This window comes from Bison bison, unplaced genomic scaffold, assembly GCF_000754665.1.
Source record: "Bison bison bison isolate TAMUID 2011002044 unplaced genomic scaffold, Bison_UMD1.0 scf7180017864287, whole genome shotgun sequence".
NCBI classification, from domain to species: Eukaryota; Metazoa; Chordata; class Mammalia; order Artiodactyla; family Bovidae; genus Bison; species Bison bison.
In genome coordinates, this window is record NW_011494859.1 from 1,005,525 (window position 1) to 1,026,846 (window position 21,322).

Sequence of the window (21,322 nt, forward strand, 5' to 3'; positions counted from 1 at the left end):
CTTAATGAAAGTGAAAGTGGAGAGTGAAAAAGCTGGCTTAAAGCTCAACATTCAGAAAACGAAAATCATGGCATCCGGTCCCATCACTTCATGGGAAATAGATGGGGAAACAGTGGAAACAGTGTCAGACTTTATTTTTCTGGGACTCCAAAATCACTGCAGATGGTGACTGCAGCCATGAAATTAAAAGACGCTTACTCCTTGGAAGGAAAGTTATTACCAACTTAGACAGCATATTAAAAAGCAGAGACGTTACTTTGCCAACAAAGGTCCATCTAGTCAAGGCTATGGTTTTTCCTGTGGTCATGTATGGATGTGAGAGCTGGACTGTGAAGAAGGCTGAGCGCTGAATAATTGATGTTTTTGAACTGTGGTGTTGGAGAAGACTCTTGAGAGTCCCTTGGACTGCAAGGAGATCCAACCAGTCCATTCTGAAGGAGATCAGCCCTGGGGTTTCTTTAGAAGGAATGATGCTAAAGCTGAAACTCCAGTACTTTGGCCACCTCATGTGAAGAGTTGACTCATTGGAAAAGACTCTGATGCTGGGAGGGATTGGGGGCAGGAGGAGAAGGGGACGACAGAGGATGAGATGGCTGGATGGCATCACTGACTCGATGGACGTGAGTCTGAGTGAACTCCAGGAGTTGGTGATGGACAGGGAGGCCTGGTGTGCTGCGATTCATGGGGTTGCAAAGAGTCGGACACGACTGAGCGACTGAAGTGAACTGAACTGAGGAAATGAACTGAACTGAACCAAAATGGCAATATAGACTCAGAAGGAATTTTGAGAGAATATATGTGTCAAAATAAAATTTATAACAACGAGAAAAATAATGCTAAATATATCAAAAGCATGAATATGAAGTTCGGAAAGTTCTGAGACAGAGTTCTACTTTGCGAATAGTCTTCTACGTTGCTTCACACCAATTCTCCATTTGGTAACAGTGAGAAAAACTCTATAAAATATATTAAACATATGTTTCAAGGAAATAGGAGTGCAACCTAGATAGGGAGGGCTTGGAGGTAGAGATGGTCAAGATTCAAAAAATGAGGAGAAAAAGACATTCGAACTCAGCATTTGAAGCTCTCCTCCTTCAGGTGAGTGATTTCAAAAGGAAAATCTGTGGCTGAGAGCCTGAACAGCCAAAGTGTCACGAGTCCCATGATGATGGAAAAAAGGTAAAGTTTATAGACCACTAGGGGTAGGGGTGAGGTGCCAATAAATACTCCAGGGTTTTTGACTTATACTCCAGAGAAAAGGTTAACTGTGAACACAGATGAGGCCTCTCATGGACTACATCCTGATGAACTTACGGGGGATTACCCCAGAAAAGAGGGCTTCCCAGGTGACTTGGTGGTAAAGAATCTGCCTGCCAAGCAGGAGACACAGGGGAAACATGTTCACTTCCTGGTTCAGGAAGATCTCCTGGAGAAGGAAATGGCTACCCACTCCACTACTCTTGCCTGGAGAATCCCATGGACAGAGGAGCCTGGTAGGCCATAGCCCAGGGGGTCACAAAGAACCGGACATGACTTAGTGACTAAACCACCAACCACCACCACCCCAGTCTCCAGAAGGATAGGTAAAGTCCCCGTGGAGGAAGCTAACTTCATCTTGAGCCTCAAATTATTGCTACAGTTCTTTATCTGCACTACCTAGCAGTCAACAAAGAAGTGAAAAGCAAAAGTCGGCTTACGAAGACAAGAACTGGATAACCAAGAAGAAAACAAAACACATAATAGAAATGGATTGATAGAGAGCAAGATATTTGTTACTATCAGATACTTACTTTAATTATAATTCATGTATTCAAGAAATTAAATGCCAAGACAAAATTTTAGTAGAGAACCAAGAGCTATACAAAAGCATCAAATAAACATTCAAAAATTGTTAAAACTGTGAAGTGTGATAGGCCATGCACCTAGAGCCTGTGCTCCACAAGAGAGGCCACAGCAATGAGAAGCCCGCACACCGCAAGTAGCTCCTAATTGCCGCAACCAGAGAAAGCCCATGAGCTGCAATGAAGACCCAACACAACCAAAAATAAAGAAATAATCACAATTAAAAATAAATAAAAAAACCTGTGAGGTGTGATGATGATACTGTGATTATATTTTTAAAAGAATTCTTAACTTTTGAGAGATATACTGTAATATTAATAATAAAATGATACACCTGAGGCTGGCTTCCTAATCTAAGGTGAGTAGGATGTCAAAGAAACAAGACTGGCAATAAGCTGACCACTTCTGAAGCAGAATATTGGTACATGATGGGATTCCCCAGTGGTTCACTGGTAAAGAATCCACCTACAGTGCAGGAGACCTGGGTTCAATCCCTGGGTCGGGAAGATCCCCTGGAGAAGGGAACCCACTCCAGTATTCTTGCCTGGAAAATCCCATGGACAGAGGAGCCTGGCTGTCTACAGTTCATGGGGTCACAAAGGATTTAGATATGACTTAGCAACTAAATAACAAAAACACTGGTACACGGGAGTTAAATTATATCATTCTTTCTACTTTTGTATATACCTCAAATTTTCCATAATAAAACAACTTTTAAGAGAGATAGAACACTAAAAATTAAGACATATGAATTATTCTTAAGGCCATGTCTCAATAATTACTGCTATATATCACTGTTAAACAAGGTTTTAAAAATCACTTCCTGAACAGTAAGGATTTACTGTATAGCAAAGGGAACTACATTTGATATCTTGTAAAAACCTAAAATGGAAAAGAATACAAAAAACTGAAAAAAGAAAAAAAAAACAAACCCAAATCACTTTGCTGTATACTTGAAACTAACACAATATTGTACCCAAATTAAAAAGAAAAAACCTACTTCCTAGAGCCTCTTAAAGGTCACTTGCAAGAACAATACAGAAAGGGATTACATTGTGGAGATTACAACTATATCCCTATGGAATAGGAGGGGAAAATCCAACTGTTCCAATGGTATATAAGCAGATATTTATAACTGGAATATAAACCAGTGGCAGTGGCAAAGAATTCAAAAGAACTAAAATTTAAACTCTCCTTAATAGAGGGAAAATAATAGACATAACCATTTCATATTGTTATTAATACCTCTGTAAGCGTGTATGCTTCTTCAGCTGTGCACTCAGCCTGTGCCGTAGGATTACTTAATGCAAATATTATAGGCCTTTCATTGATTTCAGCCATTGCTTTGATTACACCAGGAGTGAAAAGTCGGCCAGCTCCTGCAACTCCTATCATAAATAAAGGGGGAAAAAGCAACTTCATTACAAGTAAAATACAGCATTCCCATCAACAGCATTTCTACAATAGGTTTAACATAACAAAAGCACAGGTAAACTCCCATTACAAAGATAAAATTTTGCATTGCTAAGATAATTCCAATCTTACATCTGAAAAGAGAAACAATAAAAACACTAAAATTTCTACTTAAATATTTATTATCTACCCCAGACACAGTAAATTGTGAGCAAAAAAAAAAAAAGAGTATAAGACAACCTCCAGGGAATTCCCTGACAGTCCAGTGGTTAGGATTCTATGCTCCCAAATGCAGGGGGCACAGGTTTGATCCCTGGTCAGGGAACTAAGATTCTGCATGCTACATGGTGCAACAGGGAAAAGAAAAAAAAGACTACTTCCATCATTTAATTGTTGTCTAATAAGCACAGAGCTTCAGTTTTAAAAGGTGAAGAGTTCCGCAAACTGGCTGTATAATGTGAATGCATTTAACACTACCTCATTGTATACTTTTAAATGGGTATGATGGCAAATTTTAAGTTATATATGTTTTACCACAATTAAAATTCTTTTTTAAATGAAAAAGTTGCATCTCTAAATGTTAACTTGTTATACTCTGTGGTACTCATTATAAAATAATAGGAGTTTAGAAGGGAAAAAAAGATCTTCTTGACTATAGTCATCCACTTTCTTGATAGAGATCAGTTTAATGAACTTTTAGTAAGCTCTGACAATGTCTCAGACACTGTATGTAGGTCACTGGGATATAAAAGTGAGTATAATGCAGGCAGCTTAGGAGTTGAGAGAGAAAACAACAGAGTAAAGAGAAAACCAGAAGACCAGTCCCGGGCGCTCAGTGTGCAGTGCACAGAGGCATGGCTGAAAGAAGAACTCAGCCCAGAGTGGGAACTGGGATGACAAGGAGCACCTCAGCTGAACGCTTACGTAGTTCATCCAATGAAAAGACTTACATTCAACAGTCAAAGAAAGTTTAAATTCCATTTTATAAACTGACATGTAATAAAGAGAAATACTGATCTGGAGACCAGAATTTTAGTGCTTCCTCTGTCACTCCTGGCTATATGAGATACTCACAACATCTCAGGCAAGTTGTTTAATAACTCTGCGCTTGTTTTCCTCATGTGAAAAAGGAATGTATACTCAGTGTTTTCCCATGTGGTCACATGGGGTATGTGGACATATTCTTAGGAATCCATGAGTTCTAAAAGAATGAAACATTTTTTTTCTCATTTCCTTCATCCTCCAGGGCCGGAGTCAATGGACAGATTCTTAGGTTTCCATATTGAGTCAACCCACCCCAGTATTCTTGCCTGGGAAATCCTATAGACAGAGGAGCCTGGTGAGCTATAGTCTTGTGGGGGTCACAAAAGAATCGGACATGACTTAGCAACTAAACAACAAAAAATTGAGTTCTGAGAGAAATGCACTCACAATCTTAAACATTACTTCCCACTCTAAAAAATTGTGAGTTTCAATCAGTAAAGAACCTAATATCCTTTTCCTAACCATAAAAACTGTTGGTGACTTAAAACAGTTTACTATTTAAAATTCCATAGGGCTCCTCCAAGAAATTGGTAAAATATAAGAAAAATGATACATATATATGTGTGTGTATATATACATGATGTATATATATATGATGTATATATATATGATACATATATAAAATGATACATATATAATGATATATATATACAAATCTTATCATAGCTGTATAGGAAATGAAATAGTCCCTCTTTTTAAATACTCTTTACATTTTCTGTTAATGCTATGTTACACAGTCTGATGACAGCTATTAAATGCCTGACTCTTAAAACATACCAAAAGCTTTCAGCTTTGTTGTCAATGAAAATCTTTGACTCTGCAAGGGATTTTCTTGGTACAGTCTGTCAAATAACCTTGGTCTTTTTCAGGTTTTGAGCCCACCAGTCATACCAACTCTAAAAGCAAAGCATGAGCAATCACACAGCTTCTAGAAGTTAAAAGTACAAGCAACATCTGTTAACAGAACTGTATACACTGTACCTAAAAGCTATCACATACAACACAGGGAACACAGCCAACATTTTTAATAACTATGAATGGAGTACAACCTTTAAAATTTGTGAATCACTACACTGTACAGCTGTCACTTATATGATACTGCACATCAAGTATACTTCAGTTAAAAAAAAAAGCTATCACATCTATAGTGACCTAAATGGGAAGGAAATCCAAAAAGAGGGGGAATATAGGCATACATACAGCTGATTCACTTTGCTGTACAGCAGAAGCCAATGCATCATTGTAAAGCGACTACACTCCAATAAAGGTCAATTTAAAAACAAAGCTATCACAGAAACATATATGCTCAAAGCTAGGTAAAATATGTCTTACTTTTAGTAATCCTGCATGCAAGTTAGGCCTGGCATTATACAGGTAAGTAACAGAATGACTTGGCAACAACTTTACTCACCAATTATAGCTGAAGGCTTAAGTATATTTACTGCCTCTTCAAAAGTATCAGGTAGGCTCTCTGGAGCTGAGTGAGCAAATGCTTCCTGATGACTTTCTATTTTAGCTTTCCGCCCCTGAATTTTTAGATAAAATACAATTTTTTAGTAAATGTTTATTGAGGATTAGTTGAGAAGACATCATTATAAGTCACATATTGTTACTACAGTAAGAATGTTTCTTTTTCATTTACATTTCTCTTCAACTCATTATCTTCCAATTCTTTCTTCATACTGCCCATAAACCCAAATATAAAACATGCATCAAATTCCATTATAACCAAAAATTTCTAATCCCTTTCAAAAACTCATTTACTCTGTGAAGTCTTCCTAAATCCAACAGGGCACAAAGGCATACAATTCCTTATGTGAGCTAGCTGCATTTTAGAGCTTAGAATTTCATATTTCAGAAATGTCTTATGATAATATATTATAAGTGCTAGTTGCTCAGTCGTGTCTGACTCTGCGATCCCATGGACTATGGGCTGACTATAGCCCACCAAGCTCCTCTGTCCATGGGATTCTCCAGGCAAGAATACTAGGGTGTGTAATTTATCACAAACACTCTCTCAGTGGGCACTCCACAACTGAACGGAAGTTATGAATAGTCACATCAAGTACAAAAAGTGAAAATTAGAAATATCATCTTTGGTCTTGCTACTAAAGTTAGCATAAATTTCAGGTCTGTCAGATTTATTACCAAATGAATTTCAGGAAAAACTCAGGGATTTCAGAATTTTAGATAGACATTATGGACTTATACTACCAAGAGTTCAGGAAAGGGGAATTCTGGTTTAAAAGAGCTGAATGAAGTAATATGCTTTCCTCACCAAATCCCAGGTCAAAACCCATTAAAAATAAACTCCTTAGTCGTGTCACAAGTGTGGGAGATATACCACTGACATGTTAGAACAGTGATGAATTTCTCAATAGTTTAAAGCAAACAAAAACATGTTGAATGCAAAAACCAACCAGGATGACAAATTCATATCCTTATTTCGGCAAAAGAAAAGACCTCCCTCGGCAAAGGTGATTTTTTACATCAGAGTTCCAGACAAGCCCCAGCTTGTCTGTGATGACAAGCAGGGGCCTGGAAAAGCAAAACTCCATCATCACTTGGCTGGGGAATTCACTAAAAGACTGAAATACAGCCTCAGTAGATCCAAGTTCTCAGAACAGTGGCTTCACATGCTTGCTCCCAAGAAGACCACATCTCTTCCATGAGGGCTTCAATCGGAAACTCTCAAAGTCTCAAAAAAGAGGGCAGTGTTTTGAGTCCCAAGAAGAGATACAAAGCCTAAAACTCATGCTAAAGGAAAAACATACCCTGAACTTGCAGATGCACATACATCATCCTAGACTTGATTACTGCAAACATGATAAAGAACCAAAACATTTATGAAAACAAACATCACAAACAGAAGCACCAAACTCATTGTGTACTAGCAAAAATATACACACTCTCCAATGGTCTTCCAGGTACAAGGTCTCAATAATCCTTACATCTGACATACAAGTAAATATGGCAGTTATAGCTTTGGGAGGAGGCACAGTTGAATGACTAACAGCATAGGATTCATAGTCAGGCTACTTGGGTGGAATTCCACCTCCATGACTTACAAGCTTGGAAAAATGACCTGACCTTTTTAAACCTCTTCCCTCATTTGTAAAATTTCAAAAAATTTTTGATAAGATCAAATGAGATTGGGAAAAAAAAGGTTAAATAAGTTAATCACAATGTGTGATACACTTTTTAAATACTTAAAAAATTATTTAAAATTTAAACATTCAAGATTTTTCATTCATATACTTCAGTTTTTTATTTCATTTTTTGTACTAATAGAATACTGTTACTAATTAAGAAAAGATTTCAGGAACTAGAGTAAAGTAAATGATATAAGCTTGCTCCAAAGATGTAAATGACAAGTAGTTTATAAATATCAATAAACACCACAGAAATATAACAGCATTGTGTACTGCATAAGCTCAACTATGAAACAGTTTACCTATTCTTTGATGTGTTACACAGTATAGGATACAAGGCATTTCTTGAGCTATTAGAAATGGCGATCAATGATAGGAAGGTGGGCAAGAATAAAGGATACCAAGTTGACCTGGGATAAACCTGTCATCCATCATTTCACCTTAGGAATACATGCCTTTTTCTGGGGAAAAGGTCCATAAATTTCTATTAGATTGCTACAAGAGACTGTGATCTCCAAAGAGTTAAAGGATTTCTGTTCAAATGATCAGATGTCCTGCTAACAATTTAATTAGGAACTTCTGACTTCCCATTAAAAGCCACTAGGTTTAAAAGAGTCAGGAGTCAGAAAACAAAGCAAGAAAGAATACATCTGGTGCCAACATAGACATTATGATTTGAATATGAAAATAAAACTCTAAAAATATCATTATAACAACATACTTTTGCTTCTCCAAGGTTTAGAATACCTTACCTTAAATAATAAACCAAACTTGTCAACCATCCAAATTTTCTTTCGTGCCTCTTCTTCTGAGAGGCCATTTTCAACCATAGCCATAACTATCAGATTTGCAATTCCAAGAGCAGCCTGTCCAACAAAACAGAAATTTCAAAAACAAAGATTAGAGTGTGATGCGATATTATAAGTTACTTTATATATGAGAATTATATGGTATGAGAAACACTGGATCTATTCTTCCCTTATGAAGCACACAAAACTTGATTCTTTGTGATATTTTTCCGAAGATTTTAAATTACCTATTTCACAACAGAGATCTTGAATTTATGCCCTCTATCTCAACAAAATTAGAAGTTCATTATGCCCCATTTTCCAGTCTAAAGCACAGTGTTGGTTTTCAAACTTAAAAGCTCACAGAAACTTACCTCTCCTGCTCCAAGAAATAAGATTCTATGATCTGAGATCGGTTTCCCAATGACTTTTTGCGCGGCAAGCAGACCGGCCAGAGCCACCGCAGCCGTCCCTGTAAGAGAGGCAAAACATGGTACAGTGAAAAGTGGGCACACTACAAAAAAGGTTTAAGCAGGAATAAAAAACCTAAGTTTTTGTTTTTGCTTTACCTTGAATATCATCATTGAAGGTACAGTATTTTTCTCGGTATTTTCTCAAGAACCTGAATGCATTATGATTTCCAAAGTCTTCAAACTGAATAAGTGTGTTCTGTCCATATCTAAAAAACAGCAAAGCCCGTTATGGTTGTGATGAAATACCACTTTTAAACATTTTTAAAATAATATACTAAGTTAGTTCACTTAAGGCCACACTAACAATTTTTAGAGTCTGTGAAAGACTAGACTCAACATATAGAAAAATCTATTATTCAGAAAAATTTATGGGATGGTTAAAATGAATGTAGCACCATGATGGACCAAAGGGATACTGATCTGTACAAACTATTTTCAAGTGCCAAAGACTGTATAGTCCATGCAGTTGCAAAGAGTTGGACACGACTGAGTTACTTTCACTTTTCACTTTCAGGGGGGTGCCCAGCACATATATACACAAACAACTTCCTAAAAAGGAAGAGATTTCTGTCTCTGAGTCTCAAAAAGTATGTGTTTGATATGTGAATTTTCATTACATTCACAGTTAACAGCAACACAGTAAAGTATATATTAAATAAGCAGTTTAAAAAAAAAAACTGCTGTATGAGTTCACTGGCTTTCAAAAAAAGATATCAGTCATCTTGGTGAGGTAAAGTATGGGGAGGCATGAAAGGAGGTGGAACTTTATTTGGGTTCCAAAAGAACAGAAAGTAAAGTGGTAGGAAGAAATACAAGGTCTATTTTGCTGTTCCTGAATTTTCAAATCTGGCTACATATTTCAGAGTTTATATAAAAGTATAAGGGGGAAGTTGGTTAAGGGAGGTTAGAGCCAGATAAGGGAGAATTCTGAAAGCAAAACTGGGGAAGGGGACTTTTTTCTGTGTCTGATATAGAATCACTGAAGGCTTGAGAAGGGAAAAATTCATCTAAGACTCCCTGGAGGAAGGATAAAGCTGCCAGTGAGGCGTAGCACATATCAAATGCACAGAGAGATGAGAAAGAAGGGAAAATAATCAGGAAGGTACTGAGGCACGAAAACAAGAAGACGTGAAGCAGAAGCCACAGGAAGTGAAAGGGATAATTATGAGACATCAGAATGAACAAACAGAACTTGATGATGAGGACCACACCTGGGAAGAGGGAAAAGCAACTGAAATGCCAAGGCCACCTGGATGACTAAAAAGGGGAAGGGGAAGAGGTGGCAATGTCTGGGATGATAAAAAGTTTAGTTTTAGATATGGCAACAACTTTGACTCTGAAAAGGAGTTAATTTTTAGGATCGTCCATGTACCAGTAATCTAAAAGGTAGGGCAGGAAAGCTTCCTGGGCAGTCCAGTGTTTAAGATTTCATGCTTCCACTGCAAGGGGCACAGGTCTGAGCCCTGGCTGGGGCACTAAGATCCTGTATGCCACCAGGGGCAGCCAGGAAAAAAAAAAAGGTAGCGCAGGGCTAGATCATAAAATGTTTGGACTTTACCCTTCAGCAATAGGAAATTAAGCCAAAGAATGACATAACAAACAGTATGTCAGTAGTTTAAAAACAGTAGTTTTTAAAAGACTAATCTGGTGGTAAGGTGGAGAGGAAACGGTGAGGAGAGAAGCTAGAGGAAGATTCTGAAGAATCCAAAAGAGACATGAGGATCTGCAAAGAGGCTGTGGCAATGGAAAAGAAAAGATGCATTTCTGAGGCTTGTACGGGGTAGTACCAACTGGATGTGAGGACTGAATGACACTATATGGGTTTGACAGAAGAGAAGGAAGAGTCAAAGATTAGACAAGATCAAAGGTTTGGTGATGAGGGTACATGCTACTGCTATTAACAGAGGCTAGATTTATTAAAGATAGGCAACAGGTAAAGCGTCTGTCTGCAGTGCGGGAGACCTGGGTTCAATCCCTGAGTAGGGAAGATCCCCTGGAGAAGGAAATGGCAACCTAGTCCAGTACTCTTGCCTGGAAAATCCCATGGACAGAGGAGCCTGGTAGGCTATAGTCCATGGGGTTGCAAAGAGTCGACATGACTGAGCAACTTCACTTTCACTTTCAGACAATTTAGAAAGGGAAGGAGATAGCAACAAAACCTCTAGAGGGAGGATTCCAGCTATTGGAAATGCAAGCCTCAGAGGAAGGTGGGACTAGAGAGATAGGTTTTCATGGGCTGAGAATCACAAGCATAAAAGTCACAGGCTACATGACTCAAAAGAGGAAAGAACTATATACTCACCCACATTTACCAGAAGAGAACAAGAAAAAAATCAGTGGAGATGACAAAGGAAACAAAAACGGCTGGAGAAAGATTAAGTCAGGAAAGTCTTTTAGTTCAAGAGAAGAGAAAATTTCAAGGATGTAGCAGTGGAAAACCTGGTCAGATGCTGCAGACAGGAGGAGAGAAAAGACCAAAATTTAAAATATGAAAGCTGCACAAGAATTTCACTGAAATGGTGAAGTGAGCCTGGATGCTGAGGGTTGAAAGAACTGCACAGTGAAGGTATTACTTAGGAGCAGTGAGTACAGACTTCAAGATTTCAGTGTGCTCAGGATGTCAGATAACTGAGGAAAGCAAAGCAGGAGCATTACTACCACATATCAGTACATCAAACTGGGCAGGAAAGAACCAAAGTTCTCAAACGTTTAATCTCCTCTATCTTCACAAAAGATAAAGGAAAACAAAACAGTGGTTCTATTTTTTTAAGATGCTTTCATATACTCAAACTTTAGAAAAAATACCTGTCAGTAATGGCCTTCATAAACTCATCAATTAGGTCATCGTAACGCTGTGATCGATCTCTTTTCTGATATAAACCCATATAAAATGGATCCTTTAAGAGGGCCTATAAAACAGAACAAACATAAATGTGAAGTTTTTTGTTACGTAACCAATGTAAACATATTCTGTAAAATAGAAACTGTAAAGTATAAAAAAGTTAATAATTATTATAACAATATAACTATATTGCTCTTCTTAAAAAACTTTTAATAGTATTAATCTATTGTTATTCATATAGATATTAAAAGAGGTTTAAGAAAAAGGCTAACATCTAATCACAGAATTTTCTCTTCTTATCTTTAAAAGAGGGATGCAATAAAGCTGTGGGAGAAGGATCAGAGAGGGAAAGTAATTTTACTCACCGGATTATCAGTTCCTACGTCAATACACACAGGCAGACATCTATCAGGCCGTATTCCCGCACAAGCTGTATACAAACAAAGTTTTCCTACTGGAATTCCCATTCCATAGACCCCCAGATCTCCAAGACCTAGAATTCTCTCTCCATCAGTCACCACGACAGCCTTAATCACAAAAAAAAAACCAATTAAAAGTTTTCCAAAATGGAGCACTAAACAAAAGCATTTTTAAAAAAGACTCTCTTCATCACAAAATAGCACGTATTCTATTATTCCATTCACATGAATACGTAAATCTACAGAGAAAGAAAGTACATTAGTGGTTGTCTAGGGCTGGGGGGAAGGGAATGACCACTAACGGGTACAGGGCTTTTTTGGCGGGTCGGGATGAGGGAGCTGTGATGAAAGTCTTCTAAATTATAATGGCTGTACAACTCCAAATATACTACAAATTACTGAATTTACATTTTAAGCTGGTGAATTGCATTGTCTGTGCATCATATCTCAGAAAAGCTATTAAATAAAAAAGAAATTAAAAAAATATTTTCTTCACATATTTTCACTCTCACTTTAAAAAATAAAATTGTTTCTTAACTAACTTTTAAAATAAACCACCCAAGAATATTTAAAATTCGAGGATTTCTAAACTCTAGATGTAAAAAGGAGAATTAACTAGATTTGATTTCTTTGTCTCTGGTTTAGGAGTAGAATGCTTCTGACTAGAAAGTGTTAAATGTTAGTCGCTCAGTCGTGTCCATATGACCCCATGGACTATAGCCCACCAGGCTCCTCTGTCCTTGGAATTCTCCAGGCAAGAATCTGGAGTGGTTTGCCATTTCCTTCTCCAGGAAAGAACCTGGACATCCTGCATTGCAAGCAGATTCTTTATTGTCTGAATTACCAGGGAAGCCCCCTGACTAGAGGATCAACTTAAATATGTTCAAATGACTAAACAGGGTAGGGAGGAACAAACTGCTGATAAGGATTAATCCTAAGAGAAAAATAAGTGAAGTCCTCAGTCGTGTCCGACTCTTTGCGACTCTATGGACTGTAGCCCACTAGGCTTCTCTGTCCATGGGATTCTCCAGGCAAAAATACTGGATTGTGTTGCCATCTGGAGTTTAGAAATCACATGCTACTCCAAACAACAAGTGAAGCCAAACAAGAAAAATCTCAGCAATGGTGAAAAAAATGTAAAATAAAAAATATACCTACAAAGTTTTAAGATGATACTATGAACTTAATGATCTGACTGAATTTTTTCTAGGCTCTTTGAACAAATGATAATTCAAAGATTATTTTGGTGAGGAAGACACGCAACAAAGGCAAGCAAGATTACTGCCTATAATAAACACAAAAGCCTACAAAAAGATCTTAAATAAGTCCTTAGTTTTTGTTTTGTGAAAGACAGCCAGATTGATTAAGAATCTAAATCTACCTTGGATTTATAAGAAAAAAGACATAATGAATCCTCCTCATCACCCACCAGAATAGAAGTTTTTAGGGCATTTTAATGTATTTTCTTTACCTAGAACAATATTAATTGAAGGCAGGAGGTACCAGTGGTACTGAAGTGAGCAGGCTCACCTTACTGCAATTGCTTTCCCACGGCAAACTCTATACCATCCCCTTTTGTAAAGACGATCATGATTTTCTCAGAGCACTAAATCTGCATGTATGTAAGTATAAAGTAAAACAGAGCAACAATGAAAAAAACTGTTCTTGGAAATTGAGAGGTAACTTACATAGGAAGAAAAAACATTGTGAAAGGAAGGTTGTGCTATTAGTACCTTAACATGATTTTCTGGCCAGTTATCCACAATTGATTTAACATGACCTCTGTCTGAGATTGAAATAAATAATCCCCTGCAACAGAACAAAAACACCTTTGCATTTCATGACAGTTTTTGTTTTTTTTCTAAGTTTTTGTTCATAATTGGAATATTTAGATATTTTAATAAAAACATCAAGACACAGTGTAGTTTCCAAGCAGATCTAAGTAACACTGGTTTATTTTCAAATATTTTCAGCTACTTGAAGCTGTAATTGCATTGTTCACACAGTAGCTGCAACAAAGATTCTTATTAAATGATACAATCATTTTACCCAAGAAGAAATGTATCCATATCTCCTGCTCAAATAAACTCAATATACCTCCATAAAATACCTCCAAAAATCAATATAAAGACATCCCATCAATGCAACAGAACATGAAACCACTAAGTAAACTACTGTTAAAAGTCACTGGAGTTTGAAATCTGAAGAAGCAGGAAGGGAGAGAAGAAAACTACAGTAATCTCAAATAAAAAATACATCCTTGCAGCATTAGGAAAAAGGAAAAAGTTATTCTAAATACAGTATATTGTTATCCAATTGAGATAATCAATCCAGGTTTCAAAAAAGGAAGAGAGAAGGGAAAGAGAGAGAAAGAAACATAGGTTCTGGACAACAGGGCAAGTAGAAATGAGGGCCAATAGGTTCTTATATTTAACTTTCTCATTGATATCTTTAAAAAAATTTTTTTTATTGAAGTATAGCTGATTCACAATGTTGTGTTAATTTCTGCTGTACATCAGTGATTCAGTTTTATATATATATACACACACACACACACACACACATTCTTTTTGATATTCTTTTCCATTATGGCTTATCACAGAACACTAAATATAGTTCCCTTGGCCATACAGTAGGATCTTGTTTATCCATTCTTCTCATTGACATCTTAACTCTGGCATTACTATCCTAGCTCAAAGCAGTTTAAACAGTTTCTCAACCATAGCTACCTAGTACAGTAGAATCATCTGATGAGCTTTTTAAAAATTCCAGGGTTCTACCCCAGAGATTCTGATTTAACTGGCCTGGAGTTAACCAACCAAGACTCACCGACCATCTCCTATGTAAAAAAAAAAAAACCCACTGTCACTGCATAAATGATACATAGTATCTGCCCTCATCCAAAAGCTCTTTATGTTTCATGTGAGTTCTTAATTCTGGTGCACAACAAAATCACACCAGGAGCTTTAATGAAACAGTAGTACCTGGGCCCAACTCTACACTAAAGGAATCAGAACCTCTGTGTGTATGGTGGAGGGGAGCAGGGCATCAGGATCCTTTTGTTTTCCCTTTATCTTCCCTTTATCTGAACTGAGAAATACTACTACTCTAAGAGAAAATGAAACGATAAAAGAGCTCAAGAGCTGGGCCATATCACAGAAATGTTTAGACACATTAACTGATAGCACAGAACAGACAGTGTTTTCAAAAGTGTCTTCCGGGGAATACCTGTAACACCATCACCAACGGTGTTCATTACAATCCGGACCTCCAGACCTTTCTCTGTTTCATCAGAATCTTGGGAATAGGAAGGAGAGGAAAAGTTGGCAAGGATCAACACTAAGTAAGTCCCACAGATGTTTCCATATGCATGTTAAAGTTTGAGAGCCACCAGACTAGAGGAGAGGAGACTGAGGACAAATGCTGTCACACGGTGTTTGAATTTCTACATTTGTATCAGTATGTAAGCAGGACATTGGAAAGATATAAGGATGGTGGGAAATGACTACAGGTTAGAGGAACAAGACAAGAAAACTCAAATTAAGTAAAAATAGCACTTACACAACACTTAAAAGTTTATAAAGAACTGTCACATCAGTTTCCTCATCTGACCTTCTCAGCAGCTCTTTTAAAGGTACTGAAATCCCTATTTTATGATAAATGGATTCAGAGGGATAAAGTAACTTACTTACTCAAAGGCTTGAGCCAACGCTCACCCCAGCATCCTTTCCACTTAAAATATTTGGAAGTGCTTGAACTATGTGAAATTAAAATTTGTGTAAGATCATAAAAATCAACAAGCAATAGAAATAAAACTGATAAAAAATGAGATTTACTCTCTTAGTCAGCCAGATTGTCAAAAAGTTTTATGATTATTCTGCAGAATATGCTACCAAAATGGAGAATACTTATTTTTTCGGTACAAAAATGCACAATTTCTCTAACAATCAAAACTTAAAGAAGGTTAGGAATGAATGATGCTATTTCCACAAAATGAAGAATATGACATATTAGATTTTTATGAATCCCTTTCTGTCCAAATTAAGTTTTTGTGGAAGGGAAAAGTTTTTAAGGAAGGGAACTGTGGTTGGATAAGACTGCAACACAAAAAATAGAAATGTAATCGGTGCTGATTTTTTTCCTATATAATAGTTAATTTGCAAAAATATTTTAAAAATAAGCCTTACTTAGGTCTTCTAAAGATGTGTCCATACTGGGAGCAGGCCAGGCCAACTGTTGGTGTATACACAATTGGCATTAGAGTTTCAATATCATCTTGCAGTATTCTGTAAAACAATTTCTCATTTCTTTCTTGTATTCCCATTATATAGATGTATCTGAAATTGAGCACAGTAAATAATGTCTACATCAGACAGCATTAAAGATTTTAGCCTTTGAAATGAAATTTAAACATGTACAATTGAGGATCCCCTCCCCCTGGAAAACAAAACCCTATATATCCTTATGTAATACCCAGGATTAAAAAATAAAAATGCACTTAAATGGTAGATGATGATGATGAAAAGAATCAGAAGCAACAGCTAACCTTTACTGAGCCCTGTGAGTCAGGCTCTGAACCAGGCACTGGAAATGCAAAAATTACCATGAGGCCCCCATCCTTAGGGGCTTCCCTCGTAATTTAGCCGGTAAAGAATCTGACTGCAATGCAGGAGACCTGGGTTCAATCCCTGGGTTGGGAAGATTCCCCTTGAGAAGGATATGGCAACCCACTCCAGTATTCCTGCCTGGAGAATCCCAGGGACAGAGGAGCCTGGTGGGCTACAGTCTAAGGGATCGCAGAGTCGGCCACGACTGAGCAACTAAACCACCACCTCACCCTTAAGGAGCTAATCTTCAAGGTGATTGACATGTAAACAAGAAAACAAAATAAAGTGGCATTCATTCAAATATTCACTAAATACTAAATATGTGCCAGGCACTATCGTAAACTCCAGAGATGTAAGAAGTGCCCCTGTTCTCGTGGAGTTTATAATCCAGGAAACTTAGAAGCATTTTAAGTCTATTATAGTGCACAGAAGCAGCATGAAGGAGGCAATGGTTAATTCATATAAAACTATAAATAACAGCTTTTAAAGAATAAAGTTTAGAAAATAGGGAGATGTTGGGCTGAAAAATCAATTATCACCTTGAATTAAATATAAAATAGACTCGTTTTTTCCTCTCTTTTGTTCCTCCTCCTGCTACCATCTGATCAAATGGGAATCCATCTGGAGTCCATTCCTGAATTCTTCCTCTCCCACCCTCCCCAATCCCAACCTAATAAATCCACAGGTCCTACAGAGACTATCTGCTAAATACCTTTCACACAGTTGTTTCCTCCCTTTCTAACAAGTCTCTATACAAACAACTTCCCCTGCTCCAATCTATTCTCTTAAAAACATACCTCTGATCAGTTCTCTTCTCCTTGAATGGCTTTCAAACACCAGTTTTATTAGCCGTAAGCTCTTAAAATAGTTAAGTAGATTTCCCTGACTACTTTCCAGCCTCGTCTTTGTACTGAACTTGCTTCAGTTTCTCAAACGCTCCAGAACTCTCACCTTGGCACTGCAGCACACGACGACGCACCTGCTGCCTGGAACACCCTCTACTCAGGCAGAGTCCTCTCTACTCACGCTCTCCAAATGCAGCGGAGGTGGCGCGCTCTCTGCTGTCTTTTTCGGTCATTCCCATCCCCCACCACACATACACACATTTTAGATTTTCCGATTTTCAGGTCCCATAACACCCTACTCCTTCTGTGACCCTCACACCACTTTTTGACTTTCTTTCCCCTCTGTGATGAGTGAGAGACTATACACACACACGTACATATGTACGTACGTACGTATATGCGCTTTCCTGGTGGCTCGGACGGTAACGATTCCAGCAATGTAGGAGACTGGGGTTGGGAAGGTTCCTCTGGAGAAGGAATGGCTACCCACTCCAGGATTCCTGCCTAGATAATCCTATGAACAGAGGAGCCTGGTGGGATACAGTCCATGGGGTCACACAAAGAATTGGACATGACTGAGTGACTAAGCACAGCAGACACGTGTATATGTATGTATATGTGCGTAGTCTCTCACTCATAACTCTCACTCACTCACTCATTTGACATTATGCCCCATAATGTCAAAGAAACCAGTCTCACTTGTCACCAATATCCAATAATCCCCTATGCTTTACAAACCAAATGAATATCTTAGTCCTATAGTCAGACTGATCCCTTTACCCAAAATACCCTGCCCTTCTTTCTCATTTTGCCTGCTCCCTGTAACATACTGTTTCAAATTCAACTAAAGCATCACTTCCTCCAGGAAGTGCTTCCCCAGGCTGCAGAAGGCATCCGTCTTCATGCTTTCAGAATGTACTCTGCACGTCCCTCTTCCTCGCTGTCCTGCACACTGCAGTACAGCTACAATGATGGTCATAGCATAACTCCGTATGGATGAGCTCCTAGAAGGCAGGCTGTGAGTTACCAGGGTGGCCATACATTCCAGTTTGCCTGGGACAGTTTCATTTACCTCTTTTTCACTCCCCAAAGTGTCCTGGATTGGATGATATATGGCCACCCTGTCTATTACTCATTTTATATCCTCAGTGGCTAGCAACAGCACACAAAGTAGGTGATCAATAAAAGCTGAAGAGAATGGGTATCTCTGCTTCTACCATTCAATTCAAACCTTAAAGCTCTGTGATTTTAACTATAAAAAACTGATTCCTGCTGAATTTTACTACAGTGAAAATAAGGGAATTATTCACTGAAGTGAAGGAAATATAATCATTATAAAATAAATCAACTAAAATACAAGTTTCATTATGAGACTTATTTCTCATGCCATCATAATAGTACTCCCAATTTTTTTGATCAAAACATCAATTAAAAAAAAAAACTAAACGTCTAATCAACTCTCACTTTTCCAAAGGGCCATTCAACTTTTTCAAGTTTCTATGGAACCGTAAGGCTTGAATATCTTGTGTCTCTATTTTGGGAGGTAGAAGTCCTTGAAGACCAAGCATTTGTCTTTCCTGTAATGTGAACGCCATCCCCTAAAAAGGAAAAAAATAAAAGAATTAAAAATTATTAATTACAGGGGTAACAAATGTAATGTAACCTACCAAATGTAATTTAAACATAAAAAGATCAGCCAGATAACATTTTGGCCCCGACTTTCAAAAATTTGTAAGACTGATCATATCTAGTACTGGTAAGAATATAATAAAAGAATTACTCTCATACCACTGCTGGGAATATAAATTGCTCTAGGCTTTTTGAAAGCCAATTTTAAAGTATTCTTAGATTTTTTTTTTTAATGCACATATTTTATTTTTTTAACTGAAGTATAATTGACTTACAACATGTTAGTTTCCAGTATACAACATAGAGATTCAATTTCTTTAAACTCCATTTAAAATTATTATAAAACAATGACTATATTTCCCTGAGCTGTACAATATATCCTTGTAGCTTATTTATTGTATACAAAGTAGTTGTATCTCTTAATTCTCTATCCCTACCTTGTCCCTCTCCCTTTGCCTCTCCTTACTGGTAACCACTAATTTGTCCTCAATATCTGTGAGTCTGTTTTGTTACATCCATTTACTTGTTTTATTGTTTAGATTCCACACATAAGTGATATCATATAGCATTTGTCTTTGACTTACTTCACTAAGCATAATACTCTAGGTCAATCCATACTGTTGCAAATGGCAGAATTTCATTCTTTTCTGACGGCTGTGTGCTATCCCATTGTTAGTGTGTGTGTGTGTGTGTGTGTGTGTGTGTATCTTCTTCATCCACTCATCTGTTGATGGACACTGAGATTGCTTCCCTATCTTGAATGCACATATAGCAATTCTACTTCTACCTATTCTAGAGAAATATTCATAAACAAAGAGGTACATACGAAGAGATTAGTTGTAGCACTGTTTCTAGTTCTCCTGTCTATTTCAAACTAAAAGTTCATCAATTATGGAAGAATTACGAACCTATGACACTTCCATACAGATAAACATATCTGTATATGTTGTTAAGTGTATAGTGGAAAGACCTGCCAGATACACAGTTAGGAAAAAAAGTTAACTTGAAAATCAAAACAAACTCCCTATTTTATGTTTAGAAAATCCCCATAAACTACATGTTATATACAGATGCACACACATATTAAAAATGAAAGCAACAGACAGTTTGAAAGAATACAAACCAAACTAAGAGGTTACCATGACTAGACAGGAATGAGGTTGAACAGAGGGAAGAGGGAAGAAGAAATGATACTTAAGACAAATTAACCTATGTAATAAACTTTTTCAATTTCTGGTATTCAGCTATGGGTTAAATTTTTTGTTATCAAAGAGATGTCAGTGACTTCTAAAAAAATATTTTCCTTCATAAAAGCAACAAGAACCCTGGCCAAAAGTTCAGAATTCCGGAAACTAACCAAAGGTTTCAGCAATTGGAGATCATTTATTCAAGAAAAACTGCTGAATTTCAGTAAGAACAGAAAGCTTCATGGCATTTTAACTTTCCTTCTTCCTATTCTCCCCTCCCCAGCTCCACAGTAACCTTGAAAAAGCAAACACTGTGAAGCAGTCACTTTGAAAATTAGAGCTTGGCTGTCATTGGAGAAAGGCAGGAAGGGTCGGAGATTCTTCTAAAGCCCAGTATCCAGGTAACTGTCATTGTTAGACCTGAAGACCCTATCTACAAGGCTGTCTTTATTTGACCTGACTTGCAGCTCGGGCAGCGTGAATAGCCTTCTCCCCCAGCCCCCAGAACAGTTTGTTGTAAACAATCAGAGGTAATTATTTAACGCAGCATCTCCCCAAGGCAGTAGATAACATATGGGGCAAACAACAGGTTAACCAAAAAACAGAAAAGGAAAACTGAAAAGTTCAGGGGGATCTTTGAAAAGCTGAGACATATTCTTAAGAACCTAGAGGGTCATATGCATAGCTGTAAGCATGTCCAGGAAAGACTTGAGCCACCTCTGGCTAGCCTTGAGGCTCTGTGTAAACAGGAAGTGAAGGCTGACACATAGTTGTAAACTGCTTCTGTGCTGTGCTAAGTCACCTCAGTTCAGTTCGGTTCAGTTCAGTCTCTCAGTTGTGTCTGACTCTTTGTGACCCCATGAATTGCAGCACGCCAGGCCTCCCTGTCCATCACCATCTCCCGGAGTTCACTCAAACTCATGTCCATCAAGTCGGTGATGCCATCCAGCCATCTCATCCTCTGTTGTCCCCTTTTCCTCCTGCCCCCAATCCCTCCCAGCATCAGAGTCTTTTCCAATGAGTCAACTCTTTGCATGAAGTGGCCAAACTACTGGAGTTTCAGCTTTAACATCATTTCTTC

General features: G+C 37.7%; 1 protein-coding gene across 1 annotated transcript in view; it reads right to left on the reverse strand.

Annotated features, from left to right (window-relative positions):
• Positions 1-21,322, reverse strand: part of ME2 (malic enzyme 2, NAD(+)-dependent, mitochondrial) — a 63,048-nt gene that overhangs the window by 26,608 nt on the left and 15,118 nt on the right. The window contains exons 3-12 of the mRNA XM_010849790.1: positions 18,890-19,023; positions 16,161-16,310; positions 13,707-13,782; positions 11,920-12,081; positions 11,518-11,621; positions 8,809-8,918; positions 8,614-8,711; positions 8,204-8,317; positions 5,711-5,825; positions 3,088-3,230 (exon numbers count right to left, since the gene is read on the reverse strand). Of these exons, the coding sequence (XP_010848092.1) occupies positions 3,088-3,230; positions 5,711-5,825; positions 8,204-8,317; positions 8,614-8,711; positions 8,809-8,918; positions 11,518-11,621; positions 11,920-12,081; positions 13,707-13,782; positions 16,161-16,310; positions 18,890-19,023 (1,206 nt within the window). The remainder of the gene's footprint in view (positions 1-3,087; positions 3,231-5,710; positions 5,826-8,203; positions 8,318-8,613; positions 8,712-8,808; positions 8,919-11,517; positions 11,622-11,919; positions 12,082-13,706; positions 13,783-16,160; positions 16,311-18,889; positions 19,024-21,322) is intronic.